The 24,926-nt window shown below is 54.9% G+C and overlaps 1 protein-coding gene across 4 annotated transcripts in view; it reads left to right on the forward strand.

Moving 5' to 3' along the window:
• GSG1L (GSG1 like) overlaps positions 1 to 24,926 on the forward strand; it is a 193,224-nt gene that overhangs the window by 122,291 nt on the left and 46,007 nt on the right. For all 4 annotated transcript variants that reach the window (XM_082714643.1, XM_082714642.1, XM_082714644.1 and 1 more), the window contains exon 3: positions 76 to 228. In XM_082714643.1, coding sequence (XP_082570769.1) covers positions 76 to 228 — 153 coding nt within the window. The remainder of the gene's footprint in view (positions 1 to 75; positions 229 to 24,926) is intronic.

The following is a 24,926-nucleotide window of genomic DNA, read 5'->3' on the forward strand; positions in this document are numbered from 1 at the left end:
AGGGGGGGAGGTATGCCCGGTGGGGCTGTCCTGCTGGGTCCCTCCTCTCACGGCCGCTCTGACCCTGTCGTGCAGGGGTCCTGTGGCTGTCAGTGGTCTCCGAGGTGCTCTATATCCTCCTGCTGGTGGTTGGCTTCAGCCTCATGTGTCTTGAGCTCTTTCACTCCAGCAATGTCATCGACGGGCTCAAGCTCAACGCCTTCGCGGCTGTCTTCACGGTGCTGTCAGGTAAGGGGGAGGGCCTCAGGCCGTGGAGCCCAACCCTGGGCTCGGGCGGAATGGACTGTGGGTGCCGGAGCTGCCTTGGAGCGGAGGCTGGGCTGTGCCCCGCCCCCTCGCCCTCCCGCTGGGTGACCTTACACCAGTCACTTCCGTTCTCTGAGCCTCCGGGTTACGGTCCGTAAAACAGGATTTATCTGCTCACTTATTCACGCCTTTGGTGGTTATGGAAAATCTATCTTGTGCCAGGTGCTGGGCTAATCGTAAGGACTGGGGTTTTAGAAAGGGACAGTTGCCGCTTTGGTGGCCTTTCCCATGTGCAGGAGAGAGAGGTGGATTGGCTGCAGACACATTCGGGAGCTGAACATCTTACGGCCGGTGATGGATGGTATTTGCGGGACAAGGCGGAGAGCGGTGTCTTATGAGAATGAGCGGATGATGATGTCTTCCATAGCGATAGGAAGGGGGAGGCCCTTTGGGGGAGGCAGGCCCATCACTCATCTGCTTTAGTTTATGTGCTTCTGAGACATTCAGGTGGAAGCCAAGGGAGCCAACATTTCTGGGAGCTCAGGGACTAGCGTGGGGGTGGGCGGACATGGTGCAGAAAAGACCCAGAGCCGGGCATTTTGAGGGCTTTAGGTATGGGTTGGCCAGCCTTGTGATGGGGCTCAGGGAGGTGGAGACAGACGACTCCAAGAAAAGGCCACTGGATCACGTGGCCAGGTGCCCGGAGTTGTTTCAACAGATCCAGGTCAGGAGGGGTTAAGCAGGGAATGTGCCCGAGGGAGTAAAAGCCGCCTAGGAGCCATAACTTCCGGCGGCCTGACGGGTATAGTGGTGGCTTGGCTGTGGAAGATACCTGTTCCTAAAAAGCCAAATGTAAATTGAATTTCTATAAGTCTAATCCCATTCTTCACGCATTGGAAGAACCCTCCGTTTAATGAGACTGAAACGGTGAGTCTTTGGTCAGGGAGATCATCTCCCCCTGATTGAAGTGTGTGCGTCTAACAGAGGGACCCCTCCAAGATCGCGAGCGGAATTCAAGAGATCACAGCACAGCGCACTGATCAAAACGCGCGCGACTTGGCACTCTTGGGACGTGGAAATGTAACCATCACAGGAAAGGAAAGCAAAGAACAAGAGACTGAGCCTCGTGGCGTGCTGTCCGTTTGGGGTCCCGCTCACACCTTCCTAGCTATCGAACCGTGGACTCTTCTGGACCTATTTGTTCTTTTTTCCCCTCCTTCCATCTTGGAGTGATTTACTCAACCAATATTAGGTGAAGGCCTAAAGGACCAGGCACTGTAGGTTTGGGGGAGTCAAAGGAAAAACGGCTGTGTCGTCACCCTCCTGAAGTTTGCAGTCTTGTGAGAGACAGGCTCATCCAACAATTAGAAAACAGTGGGTTGACCTCTGTGTACCGGGCCCAGGGCGGGGGATGGGGGATGGGGGTGGGGAAGCATCCCTTTGAGCTGACACTTGGAAGAAAACACAAGAGTTTCCCTCATGGACAGCTTGGGGAAGGCCTTCCGGATAGAGGGAACAGCATGGGCAGAGAGGCCTAGTGGGGTGGCATATTCTGGAAACTCCGAGTTGTTCAGAATGACGGGAAGGCAGAGGAGAGAGAGCAAGAGAATCGAGAGATAAGGCCGGAGAGCTGGCTGAGGGAGGGTCTCGGTGCTTTGCCGTGATCTTCAGATTTTCCCCTGAAGGCGACCGGCAGGCATCCGGAATCTGGAGCAGAGGGGCTATGGTCAAGTGTGCATTTGGGGGCGAGGGCCCTGGCCGTGGCGTGGACGGAGTGGGGCGAGAGTGGAGGCGAGGAGACCGGCCAGGAGGTGAGAAAGGAGACCACAGAACTCGGGGGGTCCATGAGCCCAGATGGGGACTAATGTTCCAGCCTCAGTTCTTGAACTTGTGACTGACAGGCAGTAGGTCGTTCCGCAGTGAACGGAGACAACAGAACTCCGCAGAGGGGAGCGCCTGCGCGGTCGTCCCAAGTAACAGTCTGTGTCTTGGCTCTCCTGCCACAGTCGCGGCACGGGCACGTACCTTGAGGTGCGTTCGTTCCACAGGGAAAAGCTTCCTAGAGCTTTTGCAGAATGCTGTTACCTACGGTGTTAACGAAGAAGACAAATCCTCCAGTGCCGCACACCTGTTTGAATGTTTTGCTAACTAGATTTCCACAGAGCTCTCTCAGCCCGTGTGTTTTACTTGAGGCAGCCAGAAACACGATTCTGAGGAGGGTCCAGACGGCCAGAGCCTCTGACCCAGGGTCCCCCGCAGACCTCTCCTGGGGTAGGAGGTGCGGGCTCTTCCCCCGCCTCAAAGGGCTTAGCAAAGTTTTCGCCTCTCAAAACAAAGCAAAACAAAACAAACAAACAAACAAGACCCCAGAGCCCCACTGCTAAAGAAAATAAGATTGTCTGCCGTCATTTCAGACAGATAAACAATGCAGGGCTCACGGAGGTTAACTGAGTTGCCCAGGGTCACACAGCTGGTCAGTTGTGGAGCCAGGATTAAACCCGGCTCCTGCTGGCCTCAAAGCCCTGTGATCTTTCCATAGGGTCGAGCGGCAGGGGTGACCAGGCTGGAAGGACGAGACTTTCAAGTCTTCAGAAAACAGTAACTAAGAAGCATGTGTGAGCCAGATGATGCCCGAAGACCGAAGTAGCAAGTCGGGGAGAGAAAGGAGAAGGTAGACAGGCGGGCAACAGGCAGAGAGGCTGCCCGGGCCCGGGGGGCCCCTGACCTTTCTGGAGCCTCTTGAGAACAGGGCAAGGGGTGAGGAGGGCCCTGGAAGAGGGGGGTGGGCTTCGGGCCAGCTCTGATGGAGGGGAAGGATTGGGCAAGCCCACTGACCGAGCCCGTGGGAGGGGGGCAAGGGCTGGGCTCGGAGGCTGCCAGACCAGCTCACTCGGAGGGGTCCTCAGCCCAAGGTCAAAGCCTTCTAGGATAGAGGGGAAAGCAGACTTGGGGCATCCCCTACTTAACCCAATTATTATAACCAGTTATTACAACGAACCAAGTGATTCTGATGACTCACAAGAGCCAGCACTGGCGGAGATGCCAGGAGCACCGGCACCGGGCTCGGCCTGCCACGTGCTGTCCTTGGAGGAGCGGCTAGCACTGCGCGCCTCCCCTCTTGTCCCTGGTAAGTTGTTAAACCCCCGGCCCAGCCTGCTGCATAAGGCGCTTTGAGCGGGGGACTTCAGCTCGTCCTGTTATTGTTCCCAGCTGGCTTCCAGTATTTCGAGGGGCGGATCACGGCCCAGGGACCCGCCCTGTCCCAGTGAGGCAGGGGGCAGGCAAGGGGGTCATGCTCTCCAGGGAAGGGAGACAGGCTGGCAGTGCCCGTCCAGCAGGGCTGCATTCCTGGCAGAAGGTGGTTGTACAGATGGGGTTCGGTCCCGAGGACTGGGGGTGGGGGTGCTGTGATTGCTGGCCCACTGGCCTGGGGCTAGAGCTCTCAGTACTTCTAGGGAAAATGTTTTCGATTTGACTGCTTTTCAAAGCCACCGAAAGAAAAATTAATGCAATAATAATGAAGACCTAAGAGTGAATCTAGATTGGATCATAATTGTCTTTCCACCGTTGCAGTCATAAAGTGTGATTTTTAATATTTCCTTTATGGAGGAACAGGCCCGTGGAGACAAACATGCGTGGGGCCCATGAAAGTCATGATGCGGCCCTGCAGCGGGCCACATCTTTCCTGGGGCCCTCAGGACCGGGCAAAACCCAGTTCTAGACCAGGGGTGGCTCCAGCCGCCTGTGGCCCCTTGCCAGGTCCCGTGACTTTAGCCAAGAGGTATTGGGGAAGACAGAACTCCCTGAGTTTAAACCCCCAGTGACCAGAGTCTTAGAGCCCAGAAGGAATGTGAGAGCTGGCTGGAACACGTCTGTTCTTCCTCAATTCCTCTGAAAAATGAGACCGATCTACTTAGGAAAAACACAAAGTCATTTGGAGACTCTCTGTGCAATCCAGCCAACTGTGGGCTTTTAGTAAAAGCTGCTGCGGCACGGAGAGAAACGTGACCATTTCTGGGAAATAAGCAGACCTCATGGAGAAGGCAGTAAGAATATTTTGTTAAGCAGTGAGAAAAAGGAAATTTTGTGGCCAAGGCAAGGCAATGGTCGTTGTTTAGAATCGGGTTTCAGGAACCGTTTTCAGAATGAGGTGTGGACCGAGGAGCAAGCAGCTCCATGGCCGCCAAGGTGGACATCACAGTGTGCTTCGGGCAGAGGTTGGGGGACCTTGGAGTTTCTCTTAGTGCGGCAATTGTAACTATGTGGGATGAGTTTCTTGATACCCTAATTCTTGGGTCTATGCTGAAAGAATCCCACATGGATAATCCTCTCTGTACAGTCTCCCTGCCCTGGTCAGACTGGGTCTCTCACCTATAACTTAGAAAGCAAGTACTTTTGTGTATTTTTGCATCTAAAGATGAAGAGGGTCTGAATTAGAGAAATATGTATTTCTATATTATTAAAGATTCTTTTTATTGCAAATGACAAGAACCTAATCACATTAGCTAACAGAAGAAAGGGGGTGATGATAAAAACACTTTGATTCACCTAATTGGAAAATACAAGGTGGTTGAGCTTCAGGCATGGCTGCATCCAGGTGATCATGTTGTCAAGAATCTATATGTATCTCCAAACTCTGCTTTCTTCTGACTTCATTCTCAATTAGGCTTTGTTCATGTGGAGAGAAGAGGGTCACAAGCAGCTCCAGGCTTAATGTAAGATTCCAGGGGGTAGAGAGAGCTCCTTTCCAACAGCTCCTGCAAAACTTTAAGGAGGACTATGACTGGGTCAGCTAGGTTCATAGACTCATTCCTGAGCCAGTTTCCATTCCAGAGAATGAAATACTGATTAGGCAGGCCTGGGTCCCTAGACATGCCCAGGGTGTGGACTAAGCAGGATTATTACGCAGTGATGGACAAGTGGGTGCCCAGGTGAGCAGGTTCACTGCAAATCCCAATGGCTTCTCAGGTTGGGAGATTAGCAGGAGGTCAACAGTGGAGCGAAAGACTCAGAGCCCCAGGAGGGGCGGAGGTTGATCTGGGTTCCTTCAAAGCAGATCCTAAGATGAAGACTTGGGTGATGGTAGTTTCTTTGGGAGGTAATCCCAGGACGTGTCGTGGAAGATGGAGAAGGAAGACAGGAAAGGAGAAAAGTCACTACAGGGAGCGTTCATGCGAAGGGGAGCACAGGGAGCCACTGGGGTCAGTCCTGCTGGGGTCCCTCTGAGAGACTGTGCAGAACACATCTCAGGACTGTTCACCCAAACGGTGAGAAAGCAGCACTCTTGACTCACCAGCTCCAGCCGGGCGCTGGTTTAGAGTCCCTCCTGAGGCATTAACCTTCCAGAATCTCTACTCTTCTCCACCCAAGAAAGTAAGTATCTGAGGAAGGAAGCTGCTACCGGGCACAGAGACCATCCTAACCCCCGCTGCAGGTGGCCCCTGGCACTGGGGCAGGACTGACAGTGTCTGGCAGAAAACCAAATCAAGGCAAGGGGGGGGTCTTCTGATACCACTGGTACATTGCAATGTAATTCTCACGCCGTCTGCCCAGAGCGAGCCTTGGACGCCATGATCCCCAGCCAGACCGCCTCCACCTCAGATGCCCACCACAAGTTCAGTCTCAGCCCAGGCCAGCCTCCCTCCTGACCGGCTGACAAAGTCAGGGTTCCCACAGACCCCTGCGATCACGCACTAGAATGAGTCACAGACACAATCGGGGCAAGCCGGAAGAGATCCAAGGGAGAGACCCTAAGGGCGAGGTATGGGAGCGCCTCAAATGCATGGCTTCAGGGCCCACCTGATGTGGTGGGGTCGGGGTGCAAAGCCTTGGTGGTGCAACTGTGTTCATACACCAGGCAGCTTGCTGGAGCCTGGCGTACAGAGGCTTTTACTGGGGGCTCATTACATAGGCAGGATGGATGGGCTCACAGGCCCTGCGCCTGAACTCGTTCTCTAACCCTCCAGCCTACCCCCTGGAGGCTGATGTTGGCGCTGGCTCCAAGCCCTACCCTCTGATCACATGGTGGCTTTGCCTGGTGGCCGGCCCCCATTTTGAGTCCTCTCGTTCATTAGCAAAAACTCGGGTGTGATCCAGGGGCTTGTACGTAACAAGGACACCCCAGTCACTTGGGAAATCCCAAGGATTTAGAGGCTCCCTCTCAGAACCCAGGACTAAGGCCAGTCGGATTCCCAATTAAACAGGGGTCTGGATGGGCAGACTGGGGCTGTGCCTGCAGCCGGGTCCTGTTTGGGTGGGCAGGGCCGCACTGCTAATGGCTCCAGGGAGTGAGGGGCCTGGGCCTTCTTCTCTGATTTGGGACCATTAAGCACTAGCAAGCGGGCAGGCCTGCTTGGCCTGCAGGCTTTGTGGGGAGTCTGGGGGTGTTTTGGATCCTCTCTCCAGCTCCCTGTTCCCATTCCTCCCACGCCCAGGCTCCCCAAACTCTGTTCTCTGAAGCTGATCCGGCCAGTGCCACGCTCATCCCCTGATCCCCGGGGTGTTTCTGGGAGAGATCTTAATTTTCGTACTGAGCTCCTGTCCTGGCCTAGCACAGGTCTTCAGAATTTTGGGGGGCTGTTTGCCTCCTGTCTCTGCTCTACGGTCTTATGTAGCGCCAGACAGACACAGGATCCATCTTCGTCTTTGCCATCATCCCACAGGTCACAGTCCCCGAAACCCAGCCGGAAGTGTCCTAGAATCCAGAACTTTTCAAATTTTGGAAGGTAATGTGGATCCCTACACCATCCGTTACCTACCACTGCGGCAGGGGCTGGGCAGCACCCTGTAAGCAAACACATCTCCTATCTCTGCGGTAAAAGCCAGGAATATTCATGTTAGGGGGATAATTAAAGACGGTCAGTAGTTTCACGTCCGTTCAGGTCAGGCTTTCTCGCTAAATGAGCTCGGGTCAAGCCAGGTTTTATGTCCAAAATGAGTTACAAAGAAGCTTTTGGATTTCAGAAGTTCTGAGAATTTGGAAGTGTAGACAGGAAGCTATGGGCTCAGTAGCTTGCCTTTACCGAGTGGCTGCTATGTGCTAGTCTTCTAAACCCATCGCCTCTGTGGAAGGCGGTGATAGTCGGTGCTATCCTGATGCCCCATTTTATAGCTGAGAACATCAAGGCACGGGGAGGGGGGGAGTGAGCGCGGTTCTGTCCTGAAAGCCTATGTGCTTTACTACCCCATGGGCCCATGGAGGCTGCTGCTGCGCCTCGGCTGCTCCGTCCATCCAGTCCCTTCTGGTCCCCTGGGCTCTTTGTCGCTAGGACCACACAGGAGATGGGAGAATGAAGCTGATACTTTCAGCACCTGCGGTCCCGTCACTCTTGATCCAAGTTCTCAAATCCAGTGCCCACTGAACAGTGTGGGTGACATCAGCGGGGAAAGCCAGCCGGGTGTAATACAGCAGTGACCGTGAGGACCCTGGCAGATGGGAGGGTACGCCCCCTCAGCAGCGCGTGGTTGCTATGGAGAGAGCTGTGCGGCCTTCCGGGAAAGCCCCAGATCAGATTTTTAATTCCATTGTTTTTAAAATAGCTTTACTGAAGCATAACTTATAGATCGTAAAATTCTCCCGTGTAAAGTGTACAGTTTTGTGCTTTTCAGTAACCATCACCACAGCGCGATTGTAAAACCTTTTCGTCGCCCCAAAAAGAACCCCGGTACCCACTAACACTCCTTATCATCCGCCAAGCCTCCCAGCTGGGCGCAGCCGCTCATCCACGGTCTTTCTCCGTATTTGCCTTGCGGACATCCTGCATAAACGAGATCCTACCCTGTAGGGTCTTTACGACGTGCTGCCTTCACTTAGCGTGCGGTCTTCACGGGCTTCATCCGTGTTCTAGCAGGGGTCAGCATCCCCCAAGGTTCCACAGCCCAGGTCCGCCACGTCCGGTTTCTCCATTTATCAGTGGATGGGGCACGTGTGCTGTGTCCACTTTCTGGCTCGCTCTGAGCCTTCTGTGATGGTGGCAGGAGCATTCACGGACCAGTGTTGGTGCGGGCATATGTTTTCCGAGGGCAAGGAATGGCCGGGTCACATGGTAATCCTCTGTTTAACTTTGAATTCAAAATACTGGAAGTGGTCAGTGCCGGCCCACAGAACGTCCTTGCAGACTCTCAGCTCCCTCCCCCGCCCCAGCCAAGAAAAGGCCAACTTTTTATTTTTTATTTTTTTTTGTCCTAAGGATGACAGTATAGACCGCTCCTTCCCCCACCCCACCCCCCGAGGCCCCTGACCTAATCTGCTCAGTCAATGAAGGCTTCCAAAAGTGAAAAAACCGGGGTAGGGAAGGATTTGCGGGTGGGTTTTTCTTGCCCCTTCCCTGCAAACCTCTGGGACAAGGAAGTTTAGAGCCTCTGGTTGGAGAGAAAGAAAAAGGGGAGAAAATACAGTGGAAAAAACACGAATTAACATCTTAAACTATTATCCAGCCCCACGCATTTGCCTGAGGAGCCGTTGGCTTACTCCCCGGGGACCTGAAGTTGAAACTCCCCACAGGTATAGCTCTCGCCTGGGCTCCAGTTCCAGAACCTTTTGGGATTTAAAAATCTGTAGAATCTTTTCTCACTTAGCCTGATTGGACCATTTTCATGATTTTTTTTTTTTTTTCTAAGACAAAGTCTGTTTTTGCCATTTCTCGTTTGGTGTTTATCGAAGGTTATATTCGTGGACTCGGACCCAGGCTCCGTCCCCTGACTATGAAGTGTGGCCTGTGCCTTCCTCTTAAGTCCCTTAAGTCCCTTCGTCTCCTGGATTTCAGTCCCTCCGAGGTGTTCCTGGCACGCGGAGACCATCTTGCCCGGGCCCCTGGCTCTGTCTGCAGGACCGCCCGCCCACACTCTGCCGACTCCTTCAGGCCCTTCTCAAAGGGCCTCTCCTTGGAGGTGGAGGGTGTCCCTCCTCCCTCCTCCCATCCTCCCATCCCTCTCCCCGTGTGGTTTTTATTCCTGGCTTAGGGCTTTCCAGCAGTGCCTTGGGCACTCAGTGGATACCGTGGAGTGGATCCAAGAACTTCCATACTCATCCGTTTACTTGTCTGCTGCCCCGCCCTTCTCCCCAGACATGGTTTGCTCAACCTTGGTACAACATTTTGTGCTGGGTCATTCTTCATGGTGGGGGAGGGTTGGCTGTCCTGGACCTGGTAGGCTCAGCAGCATCCTTGGCCTCTAACCACCGGAGGCCTCGGTGACACCTCCCTCCAAGGCATGATAACCAAAATGTCTCCGGACCTCACCCAGTGTTCCTTGGGAGGCAGAATCCCACCCGGTTGAGAACCATTGCCCTACACGGCGGGTTCCAGGAGAGCAGGGGCCTGAAGTCCTGACCCGCAGCTACTTCTCATCAAATGCACGAGAACTCCAAAGGTGAAGCCTATGGGTAGACCCCTCTGCATGAGCTGGGTGGTTCCTGAGCCTTTGGGTTCACAGTGTGGGCTCCTAGGGCGGGCGTGGGCTCTGGAAGTGGACCCCAGCCCAGCCACATCGGACTGTGTGTCCTGGGCAGATTGCGCATCTTCTCTGAGCCCCGTGTTGCTTCTGAGAAAGCAGCGTGAGGATGGTTTGGAGCCATGAAATGAAACCGTCCATGGAGGAGCCAGCGGAGCAAGCGGGCGCATGACGTGTGCTCAGGCCTTGCTCGTTAAACAGGCTTGCGCGCCGGGCTGAGAAGGGGCAGGGGTGCGGGGACCAGGGGCAGGGCTAACTGAACGAGCGCATCCTGGTTGCTTCGGTTTGGATGAGAAGCCCTGCCTGCTAGCCCTGTGCTTGGCGCCCTTAGCACGTGCACGATTCCACCAGTGAGTGCATCCCGAGTTTCTTAGAAGAGCGCAGGTCTTGCCCTCGGGTTTCCTAAGACAGAACACCCCACCGCCATCCGCCCTGTGTCAGTCAGCGCCAGCCCCCGGCCCTTCGCAGCTGCCAGTCCGCTGAACTACTCTTCCCTCTGGCCCGCGGGCTGCTTCCTTTCCCCTCGGCTTCTCTCTGCTCGTGGGAGGGCCTCGGGACTTTCGGTTTGTGGTTTAAATGGGTTTTGACTCTGTGCGGCCGACTGCAGCGGAGGGCGCTGGGGGGGGGGGTGGGCCGGTGGCGGCCGGCCTCTCCCGCGGGGGCCCACAGAAACTGGGAGAAAGGCTTGGCCTCACATGAGGCCTTAAAGGATGGGCGGAAAGGTGATCCCAGGGGGGTCACGGGTGACAAAGGCAAAGAGACAGGGACACACATTCGTCCCCTCCCGTTCTTCCTTCCACAGAAAGTCCTTGGGCATTTCCCCTGTGCCAGGTGCCGGGAAGCAGGCAGCAGGCTCTCTGCACCGGGGCAGGGCATGGGGGGTTTGTCTGGTGGGGGAGGCAGTGGATGCCGGGTGGCAGAGCCTGTGACAGCAAGAAGAAGTCCTAGGACGACGCTGTTATAGGGGACCCTGCCCCGCTGGGGGGCTGCCCTCTGAGGCCTAAAGGGTCGGACGAGCTAGCTGGCTGAGGGGCCGGTGGGGGTGAAGGGGGTTGGAGAGAGAGCTCCGGGCAAGAGGGCAGGAAGAAGGCGGCCCCAGGTCGGTGGGCTGTTCTCAGGGTGGCCATGGGAGGAGCCTGGAGACGCAGAGGTGGACCGTGCGAGGCTTCTGGCTCCTCCCCAGGGTCTGGGGGAGAAGCCAGGGAAGGGTTTCCAGCCTCAGCTCTGGGAGGTTGGCACAGGGACTGGCTGGCAGGGACTGTGCTGGCGGGGCTGGGGACGTGGAAAGCTGGGCGGGATTGTGGCCGTCTGAGGATCTCGGGCGAGGAGACGAGGGGGCTTGCCATGGTGGGCTGCAGCGGGGGAGCCCCTGAGGATTTTCAGCGAGGAGGATGTGAGGAGCCTACTAGAATGGTCCAGGTGAGAGACGCAGGCTGCTCGGGCCAGGACGGTGATGCTGGAGGTGTGACAGGTGGCTCGCCTCTGGAGAGGTCTGAAAGGTAGAGCCAACAGGGTGGGCTGACGGAACTGGCACAGGAGAGATGGGGGTGGAGATAGGAATCCGTAGCTCACCTGCGGCTTTGAGAAGAGCTTGAGCACAGGGAGCGCAGGGAGAGAGAATGCTACAGAGGCCGCCGTGCTTGGCAGTTCGGACTTCCCTCTGGAGCCAGTGGGAGCCAGAGACGATTCTAGACCAGGGCGGGGGCGGGCGGAGCGAGATGGTCGGGAGGACCCTTTCAGAATGTCCTGCTGCGGGGCACCTGGGTGACTCAGTCATTAAGCGTCTGCCTTCGGCTCAGGTCATGATCCCAGGGTCCTGGGATGGAGCCCCACATCGGACACCCTGCTCAGCAGCAAGCCTGCTTTTCCCTCTCCCACTCCCCCTGCTTGTGTTCCCTCTCTGGCTGTCTCTCTCTGTCAAACTAAATAAAATCTTTTAAAAAAAAAGAAAGAAGAAGGTCCTGCTGTGTTCCTCTGCCAGTTAGGACAACCTCCTCCCTTCGACTCCGGGATGGAGGGGCTACGATGTGGTTCCAGGACGGTGTTTCTCAACTTTGGTTTCATCATTGCTCTCCTAGGAGCCTTGTTAGAAGTTTTTCTTCCCAATTGTCCTTTCTTCCATGGAACTTTTGCTCCATGCGTATACGGTATATCTGCTTACATATTATATGTACATCTGTGCTTTCTAGATGAGAGTTAGGGTTTGTTTTTGTTTGTTTTGTTTTGCACATACAGGTGACCCTTGAACCCATGGGGGTTAGTGGCACTGAATCCCCATGTAGTGAAAAATCCATGTATCGATTTTAACTCCCCCGAAACTTAACTGTGAGTCGTCTACTGTTGACCAGAAATCTTACCAACAACATCAATAGTCCGTTAGCACACATCTGATATGTTATACGTAATAGATACTGCGTTCTTACAATAAAGCAAGCTAGAGAAAGAAAATGTAATTAAGAATATCGTAAGGAAGAGAAAATACGTCTACAGTACTGTACTTGAAAAAAATCCACATGGGAAATGAAGTTCAGACTCATGTTGTTCAAGGTCGCCTGCTGATGGTGGCCTTTCAGGCTGAGTAAGACGGACTCTGGGGGAGTTAAGACATGTTCTGGGACCTGGGGGCTGGTATCTGGCCTCCTCTGACTGGCTTTGGGTCTTTGCTGATCTGAGCAGTTGTTCTGTGCGATTTGATTTGGCTCCATGGAGCACCGTTGATGGTCCGTGTCTGCGCTGGACCCAAGGCAGCAGATCTGAGCAGGGCCTGGCCCAGCTTTCTGTGGACTTCTTGCCAGGGAGTAGCAGAAGGGAGAGTTAGGCTGCCAGGGATGGGGTGTCATCGTCCTGGGGTTGCTCCGAAAGACCGAGCCTGCGGAAAGATTGGGCCCCATGGAGATCTGGAGTTTTTTGTTTTTAAATAAAATTCCAGTTATCAAGAAAGTTGATCACCCCTACGTTGCTGGTGGGCATGTGAAATGCTTGCAGGCGCCCTGGGAAAGAGTTTGGAAGTTCCTTTCAAAAGTAAAAATGGACCCCGCCATTGCATTCTTGGGCATTTATCCCAGAAAAAGGAAGACTTATTTTCACGTAGGAAGTTGTACATGGGTGTTCAGAGCAGCTTTATTTGTAAAAGCCTCAAACTGGAAACTAGCCAAATGTCCTTCAAGGGACGAATAAATCTATACACTGTGGTATATCCCCACCACGGAATACTACTAAGCAACAAAAAAGGAACCAGCTCCTAGAAGCGACAGGAGTTGGTGAGGATGTGGAGAAGAGGGAAGCCTTGTGTGGTGCAGACGGGTGCAGTCACTCTGGAAAGCCATATGGAGTCCTCAAGAAATTAAAAATAGAACTACTGTACGATCCAGTAATTCCACACCTGGGATCCACCCAGAGAACATAGAAACACTAATTCAAAAAGATACAGACGCCCCTATGTTTATTGCAACATTATTTACAATCACCAAGATTCGGAAGCAGCCCAAGTGTCTGTCGATAGATAAATGGGTAAAGAAGTTGGGATGTAGCCCTATAATGAAATACTACTCAGCCATAAAAAATGAGATCTGGCCATTTGCAACAACATGGATGGATCTAGAGTGTATAATGCTAAGGGAACAAGTCAGACAGGGAAGGACAAATATCATAGGATTTCACTTATATGTGGAATTAAAAAAAAACAAACAAGCAGCTAAAAAAACCGGACTCTTAAATACAGAGAACAAACTGGTGGTGGCCAGAGGGGAGGGGGGCGAGGGGACGGGCGAAATAGGGGATTGAGAGGTACAAACTCTCAGTTCGTACAAAACAAGTCATGGGGATGAAAAGTGCGGCATAGAGAGAGGATAGTCAATAATGGAGTAATGTGACAGACGGTGACGCCCCCCGCTTATTGTGGCGCACACTGCTTAACGTGTGGGGTTGTCAAACCCCTAAGTTGTATACCCGAAACAACTCTCCTTCAATAACAGATTTTTTTTTTTTTTTAAAAAAAGGAACCCACTTTGGACCGTAGGGAAATTAAACTGAGTGGGAAACGCCAATCTTAGAGGCTACGTGTGCCCTGATTCCTGTGATGTAACATTTGTGCCATAACGTGTATAGACACGGAGAACAGATCAGTGGTTGCCAGGGATTAGGGGCAGCAGGCCGATGGGCGTGACTGTAAAGGGGGCGATATTAGGGGGTCGTGGGATGGTGAAGTCGAGTATCTTAACGTGGTGGTGGGCAGGCAAGGCTACACAGGCGACAAAAGTATACACAGCTACACACCCGCGCACTCAGTAGGTGCATGCGTAACTGGTGAAATCTGACTCATCCCTATGGGTTGGGTCAAGGGTAATTTCTTGGCCGCCATATTGTATCCTAAGACCATACAAATTGTGTCTAAACGGTGGGGGAAGAGTGTGCAAGACATTCTTGTACATTTCTTCGCAGCCTCCTGCAAATCAATAATTATTTCAGAATACGTTGGTTTTTTGTTTTTGTTTTTGTTTTTTAAATTCCAGTTACCCGAGTTAGAAGGTAACTTAGAGGTGATCCCGTTGGACACCTGGCCTTTTGGTGTTCCACCAGCCTCTTGGCTCGCCTTTGTACCTGTAGCGTCATTCTCCCCTGGCTGTGGCAGGCCCCAGGAGATAAGAAGCCAAACCAGAACAGTCGCTGAGTCTGCGGCCCCATGAGAACCCGTGAAGCCAAACTCAGCCTGACTGGGAGGCCCAGGAGGCACAGTGCCATGACCCCCTGCCTTCGCTTGGGCCCTGCCAGCTGCCTGTCTCCTTCTTCCCTTCTTCCCACTGCCCCTCCTCGTTGAACCCATGCGGACCTTGCCAGACCCAGCTCAAAGCTTACCTCCTTTTCCAGGCCTTCCCCCCACACAGGCAAAACGGACCTTTCTCTCCCTCTGGTCTTTTTCAGGGACTGAGAAGATAAATGCCTTCAGTGGCAAGAGAAGCCAGAACACCCATATTTGAATGGAAATCCTCCAGATTCTTAAGTGTTGGCAAAAAGGAAAAAAAAAATCCATTTTTTATAGCTCTAGCCAACATCTGCAGGTGGAATTCAGCCCGTGGTCTGCCAGTTTTAGATACAGCTTATGTCTTTCTATTTTAGTATTTGTAATAATTGATTTTACTTCACTATTTATGTCCTCCTCCTCATTAGCCTTGAGGGAATGGCCATGCCTTATTCACAGCTGTATCCCCAGTGGCCGGTCCAAAGCTTTGCCTATAGAGGACACTTAATAAATATTTGTTGAATGAATGAGCTGGAATGTTAGAAGCAAGTCAGGGCCTGCCGAGGAGTCTGAAGTTTCCAGAAAGGAACAGGGGTCTGTCAGCTGAGGGGTAGCCACTGTGTCTTCAGGAAGTAGGGCTCGGAGGGGAGACTGTGTCCTGTTCTTGCTCGCCGAGCCTGGTCATGGAGATTGAAATTCGGCCACATCTTCTCTGAGCTCTGGAGGCAAGGTTGGGGGCGGGGAATATGCAGGCCACTGGGCCTTTCATGCAAATGAGCCTGGCCCCCAGGCACAGGGCCAGGCAGAAATTGGGCTTTGGGGGATAGGAGGAGGTGAGAATTTTAATAAGTTTAATAAAAACTGGAAGTAAAACCCATAGTCCTGGAACTGCTCCGTTCTAGCAGTTTTAAATGATCTAGTGGCATGGGTGTTGCAGAGGATGCTGGGCGCTCAGGGGCCTGGTCTTAGGGGAACCATGAAGAGGCCCAGGCACTGGTCCAAGGGAAGGCTGGGCTCTGAGGGGCATGGCCAGGAAGGTGTCCTGGAGGTATGGCCAGGAAGGGGCAGAGCCCAGGCGTGTGGCCAGAAGGGGGCAAGGCCTGGACACATGACGTTAGGTGGAAATCAGGTCAGTGGGCAGGGCTGCTGGAGGCCTGCAGGAGGAGCTTGCTCCCTCCTCTCTCCAGTGGCCAGGACTTCAGTCATCTGGGGGTTATGCAGGTAGAGGATGCAACCCCAGACAAGTGGGTTGGGGAGGAACTAGGTGGGGAAACGGAGGACAAACCTCTGTTATAGAGGAAAAGGCTGGGTTCTGAAGCCCCTTTATGTGACTGCGGAAGAGGGTGGGGAAGGGGAGAGGGGGAAGGATTTAGCATGGGAGTTCTGGAGAGAGATACGGCTTATGTCTTTGTGGACATAATGGAGTTCTCCATTAACTGGAGGGAACGAGATTCAGGAACTCCTGGGACATCCCAACGGCCAAGGCTCACTAGTTTGTGTTGTCCCTGACCGATGGAGGCAAGAACCAGGCCCAGCCTCTACTCCCAGGGCTTTCCTCCATGTCACTCATGTGCCAGGCACTCTCCTTGGTGGAGCGTGAGCTTTAGGGCAGGATTGGGTCTGTCTTGTCATTCCTATGTCCCTAGTCCCTGGCACAAAGCTGGCCTTCCTGAATGGTTGTTCATGAGATGAGGGTAACAGAACCTGCTTTATGGTAACCTAAGAGGGTGCTTGCATGTGGGAGGGGTACATGGGGTGGGGGGTGGACACCAAAGTCTTCCTGCTGCTCAGATAGGCAGCTGTCTCCTTGCCCCTGGACCAGGCTGGGCCACCAATAGAGAATGGAGGGGGGTTGGGCATGAGCTGCATTTATCAGCCTGAGCTCCCTTCTTGGGAGGCTGGAGACTCCCTAAGAAGTCCTCCACTGTAGGCGTGGAGCAGAGAAGGTGGGAAGCCATCGCGTGTGGGGATGAAGGGCAGACCACCTGGGCGTGGATCCTTGCCTCACCACCAGCCGTGTGTCTTTGGTCAAGCTCCCCAAACAGGGTAATAGTCCCACCATTGGTCCCTACCATACGGGCGGGTTGCAAGGATTGAAGCGGCGAGCATGTACTGAGTGCTTAGCGCGGGGCCCAGTGTGGGTCTTGGGACGATGACTGTAACCGAATCGGTAATACCATGGCGGTATTACCATGGTTTGGGGTTACTCCATGGTTTGGGGATTTTCGAGGGAGCAGTGATTTGGTATTACGGTGGCAATGCTTGTAGTTCATGTAGGGCGGGGAGGGGGACCCAGACCAAGCCAGACACAGATACAGAGAATCCTAGAGATACACAGAGACAGAGATACCTAGAGACAGAGATAGCGGGAAAGACAGATGTACAGGAAGTCACAGGGAAGGGAATAGAGACACAGGGAGGCCGAACTAGAGAGAGACCTAGAGGGAGAGAGAGACTATGAAAATACACTTACTGGCCATGGTTATAGCACAAGTGGCTGTGGGGGGATGGGGCATCCCAGCCCTGCTGTTCCGGTTACCCAGTGTGGCCACCTCGACCTCCGCTCTCCACCCTTTCGGCAGTTTCTGAATCCCCCAGGACCAAGAAGGCCTGTAAGGCTCCCAGTCGAGCAGACAGAACAGCCAGGGCTTGGACCCCAGGTGGTGCTGGGGCAGGGGACACTTCCCAGGGTGACCAGGAGGGGATAAAGCCCATGATTCTGTCTTGATGAACCCAGTTCAAGAAAACATGCGCTGAGCTCCAGGCTGGGAGAGGTTAAGGTGCTGGCTCGGTCTGGAGCAGAGTGGGATTGAGGTGCGGAGGGAGCAGGAGGTCCCAGGAGGCTGCTGGCCTGGAGCTGAGGGTGTCCAGGAACCCATTGCGTGAGGGTGAGCCTCACAGAAGAACCCCTGGCCTGGCGCCATCTTGGTCTCCGGAGGAAGACCCACGCTGTCCATCCTGACTGGAACGCCGTTCCTCCTTTTTTTCCTGCCTCCCCCTCAAGCCCCACATCAGTTAAGCTCCCCTTGGGAAACCTTCTTCCACTTCTACCAGTTTCTTCCCTATCCTTCCGGAATTGTTCTACATTTAAAAATGTATATATGGTAACACAGGGCACTCACTTTGCTGTGCCTTGCTTTTCTCAATGAATATTTCTGGGGGGTCATTTTTGGTCAATATATTTTAATCTACCCAATTCTTTCTCACTTGTGCATTATTCACTTAGTATTTACTGAGCACCTTCTACGTGCAAGACTCTGTTCTAAACTTCAGAGACAGAACAATGAACAAAACAGATACCATTTCCACTCCAGGGAGCTGCTGTGCTAGTAGGGAGATGTAGTGAATAGTTAAATACACAAAGGATATGTTAGGTGGGTTGAGTGCTATAAAAGGGGGGGGGCAGGAGTATCCTTCACTCTGTGATAAGGGGAGGCTATTCTGGTAAAAAGACATCTGAGCAGAAACCTGAAGGAAGTTGAATTTGTTACTGATGTCTAACAAGTCACCTCCCAACATAGTGGTTTTGTGGGTAAGGGATCCAGGCACAGGTGATTCAGAAGCTCTGGTCCTGAGTCTCCCATAGTGGGCCAGGGATGCGGTCACCTCAGCGCTTGCCTGGAGCTGAAGCAGCCATGTCCAAGCTCACGCTCATGGTTGTGGCAGCTTCGATTCCTCACGGGCTGGACCTGGGCCTCTCCCGAGGGCTGCTTGCAACAGGGCAGCTCGCTTCCCCCAGCAGAAGTGATCCAAGAGAGAGAAAGAGATCGCACACCGCGCAAAGAGCCAGAGAGCGCGCGCAAGATGGAAGCCACGGTGTGTTTCAAACCTAACCCCAGAAGCGACGTTCCATCCCGTCAGTATTCTGTCCCTAAGCCCAGCCCGCACTCTACGGGAGGGGATTCCATCGTGGTTCCGCCAGGAGGCAGGGATCATTGCGGGCCATCCCAGAAGCTGCCTGCTGTCGAAGTGGAGCTGCAAGGGAAGAGTGGCTCAGGTAGAGGGATTGCCAGTGCAAAGGCACTGGAGGAGGGCTATGCCTGGCACCCTGAGGGGCTGAGGAGGCCAGAGTAGAAGTCGTACCGGGGATCTGGGGAGGGATGGGGACATAGATTTCTGTGCCCACACTGAACCCATCAGTCCCCGGTCGGCGGACTTTCTAGGGTGTTCTTAACACTCTGCTGCAATGAATATCCTTGTCCACATGTACAGATCCGTCTGAAGGTAGATTCCAAGCAGTGGAATCGCTGGGCTCAAAAGAAGGTGCATTTTCCGTTGTGGCCACTGTTGCCAAATTTCCCTCAAAGAGCTGACCTTCCCGCTGGCCTCCTCCAAGGATCCTTCACACCCTTTTACCTTCACTGGGCCCTGCCTTGGCCTGGTGTCCTGTCCTGGCTGCTCCGCACTAAAGGTTTATACTGTCTCCCCGGGCTCCCGTGTTCCCTCTGTCCCTCTCCCTCCCCTGCGGACGGCCTCTGCTGCTGCAGACAGCTGGGGAAGTCTCAGGGTCCCTTGGAGGACACTTCCCATTGATGGAAATGCTTTGCGCTTGGAAAACTCTTCTCATGAACGGTACCTTCTGTGTGCTTTTCCCAGGTGTTGGAAATTCCCTGATGGCTATTTTGAGACAGTGAGTTGAGTCTGTGCTTGGCCACCGTTTATCTCTGGGAAGGTGGCCGGCTGGCAGAGTCTGCCAAAGGGCAGAGCACTGAGAACACCGGGCCTGGAAGGAGAGGCCGTTGTCCCCTTGTCCTCCCCCTCTGCACAAAGCTGAGCCCCACATGGCCACATGACATTTATAAGGCCTGGCTAGGCCTGGGGACTCTGAGACCTACTGGGTTGAGAGCACATACAAGTTAACCAATATTTACCAAGCTTGCCCTCTGTGCTTTTATGTCTCATATGACTAAGCGGGGAAAGTGCCTGCTTAAAAGCTTCTAGAGGCTTCTAGAATAAAATCTCTATCCCTTCCCAAGCTGGTCCTTGCCCCCCTCCTGCAGCCCTTCACCTGTTCACTCCACGGGCTCCAGCCACACTGAGACCTTCTCCCCATCGAAAGTCTTTGACAACCTCTGTTCCCTCTGCTTGGGACTGTTCCTGGGTTTTTTCACGTTCAGCTCCTCCTTATCCTTCAGGTCCCAGTTTGCAGCCCCTTCCCAGAGAGGCCTTCCCTGATGATCTGATCGGAAATAGTTTCTCCAGCCACTCTGTCTCCTCATTCTGTTTCTTCCTTGAAATTACGTCTTTATTGTCCGTTTCCCTTACTTGACTATCAGCTCCCTGAGGACAGGGACTCTGTCGTACTCTCTACTGGGTCCCCAAGACTTAGAAAAATACCTGGCACACAGCTGGTACTCAAGGAGTACTGGTTGTATGAGTAGATATGCCTGGGTGTTATGCTCAGGCCCAGAGATGGGGGCTCCGAGATGTTAAGTGACTTGTCCACGGACATACAGCTGGGAAGTGGAAGATTGAGATTCAAACCCAGGTGTGTCTGCCTCCAACCTGGAGCTCTGTCCCCTGCTGGATGGCCAGACAGACATCGTTGGCTGTCCAGAGATGACTGATGGGTGGTAAGCCCATGTTTGAGACCTGAAGGTTCGTGGTGGCTGTGGGTAGGTGTGCTGGGGGTCTGGGAAGTAGGCTGGACTGAGGGGCTGGTGCCCTTCTCATCCACCCCCAGTGCATAGAGCCACACCATCCACTGCCATGCAATCGTACTCACCCTGGTGAGCCCTGCGGGCTCTGAGACCCACTAGGGTAGAGACCACAGAAGAGTCAACCAGAAACAAGACAGACAAGGTCTGAGGCACTGATGGCTCTCCGAATCCTCCTTCTCCCCCGCCAGATTTCCATTTTTCTTATCATCATGCTTAGTCACACCTCTTCTCTGGAGGTTCAGGTTTGCTTGAGGGGGCGGTGCTTGTGTCCTTTATCTGGAGAATCTGGCCCTTCCATGGGCAGCAGAGAAATATTCAGGGGTACCCACTCTGGACCTGACCCATTTGGCCCACCACAGAACCTTAACTTTTCAGAGCCTCCGTCTCCTTATCTGTCCAAGAGAGAGTGACAATTCTTCCTTTGTAAAATCTCCTAGCAGGATCAGCAAGGTGGTGTGTGTAGATTCCTGTCTCGCGTACACAGTCAACACCCCATGTCACCGTGTAGCCCAGGTATCACCCTTCAAAGCCTTCCTCCTCCCTCAGAGTCTGCCTGGGGTGCCCCACGCTGCAGCCTCTCTTACATCGCCACTGCACTTCCCGGTTATTTGCTCTCCTCTGTGCTTCCCCACGAGGACGCGCACATCACTCCTGGACCCCCTTGCAGGGATGAGTCACGGCCAAGCAGATGTATCAGCAAGGGTATTGTAAATGGACGTGGCACATGGAGGGCCCTCTGCTCCGTGCTCTGGTGGGCAAGCAGGGCGATGCAAGAGTAGTGGAGCAGAGGGGTCGGGGAGTGCTGGGGGGCAGCTAGGGGGGCGTGGGATAGCTTGGTCCCCAGGACGGGAAGAACTCAGACTCTCTCCAGCATGTGTCAGCCTCCAGGGATGACAGACCCAGCAGGTGGAGCACGGTAGCAGGAGTCCCGGGATCAGGTCAGCGTGAGGCATGGCAGCAGCCAGCGTAGCCTCCAGACTTGCCGAGCAGTGACTGTGCTCTGGGCCCTGTTCTGTGTGCCCATGGTTCATTCCTACCACCAGGTGAGGAAACTGAGGCACAGCAGATTTAACGGAATAGCCCAGATCACATGGTCCTAAAGTGTCAGAAGCAGGCTTTGGATGTAGGTGGTCAAACTCCAGAGACCACATTGTCCTGCCTCCCATGACAGAGTCTAAGTGGTTTGCTGGCCGGGAGAAGAGGCCCAGCCAGGATATGGGGATGGGAGAGTTGGTCTAATCTGGGATGCAGGGGTGGGGCGATGGGGACCCGGGTGTCTTCCCCAGAGCCCTAGAAGACAATCAGCTGCCTGGGAAGGAACTGGCAGTTTGGTTGGAGAAGGCGCCTGGCATCTTGGGGGGCAGGGTGAGGTACACAGGGCCACTCCTGGGCCAGGCCTAGGGAAGGTGAGTGGACCCCAGAGCAGGAGCAGGGCAGCTGAGCCTTGCTGAGGCGGGCAGGGCTGATGGGGGTGGGAGCGGGGCCGGGGTTGGGGGTGGAGAGCTCCAGCTGCAGGCTGCCCCCAGGGCCTACGTAGAGCCACGCCTCACTGGCCTCAGGGCCTCAGCAGCTCATGGACCCAGCTGAGCCTTGATTCCTGGCAGACCGAGATCTGGGGGCCTTGCAGCCTGGTCCCCACTCTGAGCACCACAGAGCTCTGGTGGGAGCACCTCTCCGACTCCCAGGGCCTTCCTCAGAAGAGAGCTAGGCAGACCTACTTCCACCCAAGTTGAGGACGCAGACGACAAGTGGAGGGTCTCAGGCAGGGACACCAGGGCCAACAGCAGCCAAGGTGATGCTCCTGGGGGCCCCTCCTCTCCGTCCTCCATGAGCACCTCCTCCGCCCGGAGATTTGCTCAGACCCAGGCAGCCCCGGATGCTAACCCTGCGGGAGATCTTAGCACTGGCTTCAGGCTGACAGGGACAGCACCCAAGTCCAGAACCCACTGCCACACCTCACTCCAGCTTTGTCCTCTGTCACCTAGCTGAGTGGGGCTCCCTCTGGGCTCCTGTCCTGGGGGTGGGGGTGGGGGGCAGGAGCTGCCTCTCTGGGAGCATCCCGAGCTAGAGGTCAGGAGAACGGGTGCCTGCGGGAGGGACAGCAGAGCCACTGGGCTTCCGAGGAGGCAAGGCCGACAGCGCCCCAGCCCGAGAGTCCTCGGGACCCCGCGGTGCCTCCTCAGCACACTTCTCACCTTCCTGCCCTGCATCTGAGCCCAGACCTGAGTCCTGGGTCTCGGCTTCCTTGTCACCTCCCCAAAGGGGCTGGGCCCTCCTGCCTTGGCCGAACGGACTCCCACTTCCTCCTCATGCTCTCTTTAACTTACAGCATTTATTAAACTCTGAATGTTAAATGTGTTGATTTTCTGTCTTCCTCCCCCAAGACCATCAGCTCCGCGAGGGCGGGGACCTTGTCTGTCCTCCTCCTTTGCCTCCCAGACCGCGCGAGGACAGTCAGCGGCTCTGCAGACCGTCCGGAGCCTCGGGAAGGGGCGGGCTGTCGGAGGTTTTGCTCCCTGGAGCTTCTGCGGCGAGACGGCTGCTCAGCTCATTTTTCTGGGGGTGCAGGCAGCTTCCTGGGCAGCGAAACTAATTGGATAGTATCCCAGGGAAGTGTGGCAGCCCAGAGCTCTTGAAATCTAACCGGCCAGAAGAATAGGATTTGCATTTCGGCTAATGTGACTGGTGGACGGCACAGTCGCTGTCGGAGGAATGTTCTCAAGGCTGGCCAGGCCTGAGGCGGGGGCCCCAAACCCATCCTAGTTTTCTCTGTGCAGCCCAGGGGCCAAATGGGAGGTGAGGGGGGCCCCACAGAGTGAGGCCCGAACACGGGAGTATTCCTGCCTGGAACGTGGGTGCACGGACTGGATATTCCTGGGAGAGAGAGACAGACAGAGAGCACAAGACAGAAGGGAAGAGTCAAAGACAGAGGTAGAAGGAAACAGAAGAAGAGACAGAGGCAGAAAGAGAGGGAAACGCCAAAGGGAGGGCCCCACGCCGTGGCCCCGGTGAGCACACGGTCCAGGAGGACAGTGAGATGGGCCTGTCCAGTGAGACCCCCGCCCCCGCCGTGATTTCAGAGCCCCTGGTGTCTTTCCTCATGCGAGCATCTTGTCTCAAAGAGCGAACCTCGGGTGTGTACAGATTCTCTCTGATGCCACAGGGGCCGGGAAGTGAAGCCCATTCTGTCCTCCCGTGCCCAACCCGAGAGAAGCCATCGGTACGCAGACTGGAGGGATGCTGGTCTTGAACTTCCCAGGGAGAGTGTGTGCTCTCCGGGACGCACGCCTCCCCTGCGGCCCCCGGGTCCCCAAGCCTGCCACAGGGTGTGCGGCTGATGGGACGCGCCCCAGCCTGCAGCTGTGGGCGCCCACTGGGGGCTGCTGCTTTCACCTGGGGCGCCGGTCCTCACGCTTTGTCCTGGGCCTCTCCCTCCGCGACGGCCGCCGCATCCACGGGGCCATCATTCCCGTGGCATTTTCCTCTAAATCACTCACTTTTTTTTGGAAACGTGAATGTATTCAGAAAGGAAGCTTCGGATCACCACCGGAAATGAAAAACCAGCGGTACTTGCAATGAAGAGAGAAGGGAACCATAAAACTGGGAAAAATCAAAACATCCCCATTGTAAAAACGTGGCGCATCTCAACCAACAGCTCCCCCTCCCCGCCGGCCCCCGGGGTGCGGCTGCCCTCTCCCCATCCCCCGCCCCGCCGGGGGACATTTGTAACCTCTGGAGATATTTTCGGGGATGCAGCTAAACATCCTGAGAAGCCCAGAATAGCCCACCCCCACGACAAAGGGGTATCGGGCCCCAGATGTCAGTAGTGCTGAGGTTTGGAACTTCTGGTCTAAAATAAGCTTGCGCGCCCGAGGGCGGTGTGCCCCCACACTTGGGTAGCTCTGACCTGGTTAGCTGCTCACCCCTGAGGCTCAGCTGCAACACCCCCTCCCCAGGGAGGCCTCCCCGGACCCCCAGAGTGGAGGTCACTGGAGGTCAGCTGCTGTGACCCCTGTACCGCTCACCTCCTGACTCTCTGGCTCTTAGCCTTTGCTTTCTGCCCGTGTCCTGGTCCCCCCCCCCCCCCGCCCCAGACTCGCAAGCAGGCAGGGCCCACACCTGTCCTAGTCCTCCTTCTCCAGCCCTGGCTCCTAGCAGGTGCTCCGTAGTTACACGTGGAATGAACAAAAGCTGGGCAAAAAAACAAAAAAGAGGGGATTCTGCCCCTGAGTCCCCCACTGTCGGCCTGTCAGGCACTGTCTCCTGTGAAGTGGAGACTTGGAGAGGAGACCGGAACACGGGACTTCTGTGCCCCAGAGCACCCAGTGGGTGGAAAGGTCCCTGGCAGTGCGACAGCCCTGAATCAAGGTTAGGGGTGATCTGCAGGGGGGCAGGGGTCCCTGGAGAGATCAGGGGCTCGTTGCTTCATTCATTTCTTTCCGCACAGTTCTCCCGAGCTATCCCGGGGTGGTTAATAACGGCACCTCCTTTTCTCTCAAGGTCCTGGTCTGGATAGTCGATGACGGGGTCCCCTGCACTTTCCCTCTTGGGCCACAGTATCTAGTGGGGCAGGCGGAGAGTCGAGCAGTCACCGAGGCTTGAGAGGGCGGTCCATACAGGCCGTCTCTGCCCTGCCCTCACCACTCGGGGACACTGTACTCACAGGGGACACTCGGGCTTCTCTGTTTAGCAGTGGGGTCTAGAGCCTGAGTGGGGGGCTGCTGAGAAGGCACCCCCTCAGCAGACAGGGCTGCAAGTATCACGCATCATGCCAGAGTTGAGACGGTTGCCCCAGATGCAGCCCAAGGTCAAGGCTTGGGTAGAATGTCAAG

The sequence above is a fragment of the Mustela nivalis genome, assembly GCF_964662115.1.
Source record: "Mustela nivalis genome assembly, chromosome: 19".
Taxonomy (NCBI): domain Eukaryota; kingdom Metazoa; phylum Chordata; class Mammalia; order Carnivora; family Mustelidae; genus Mustela; species Mustela nivalis.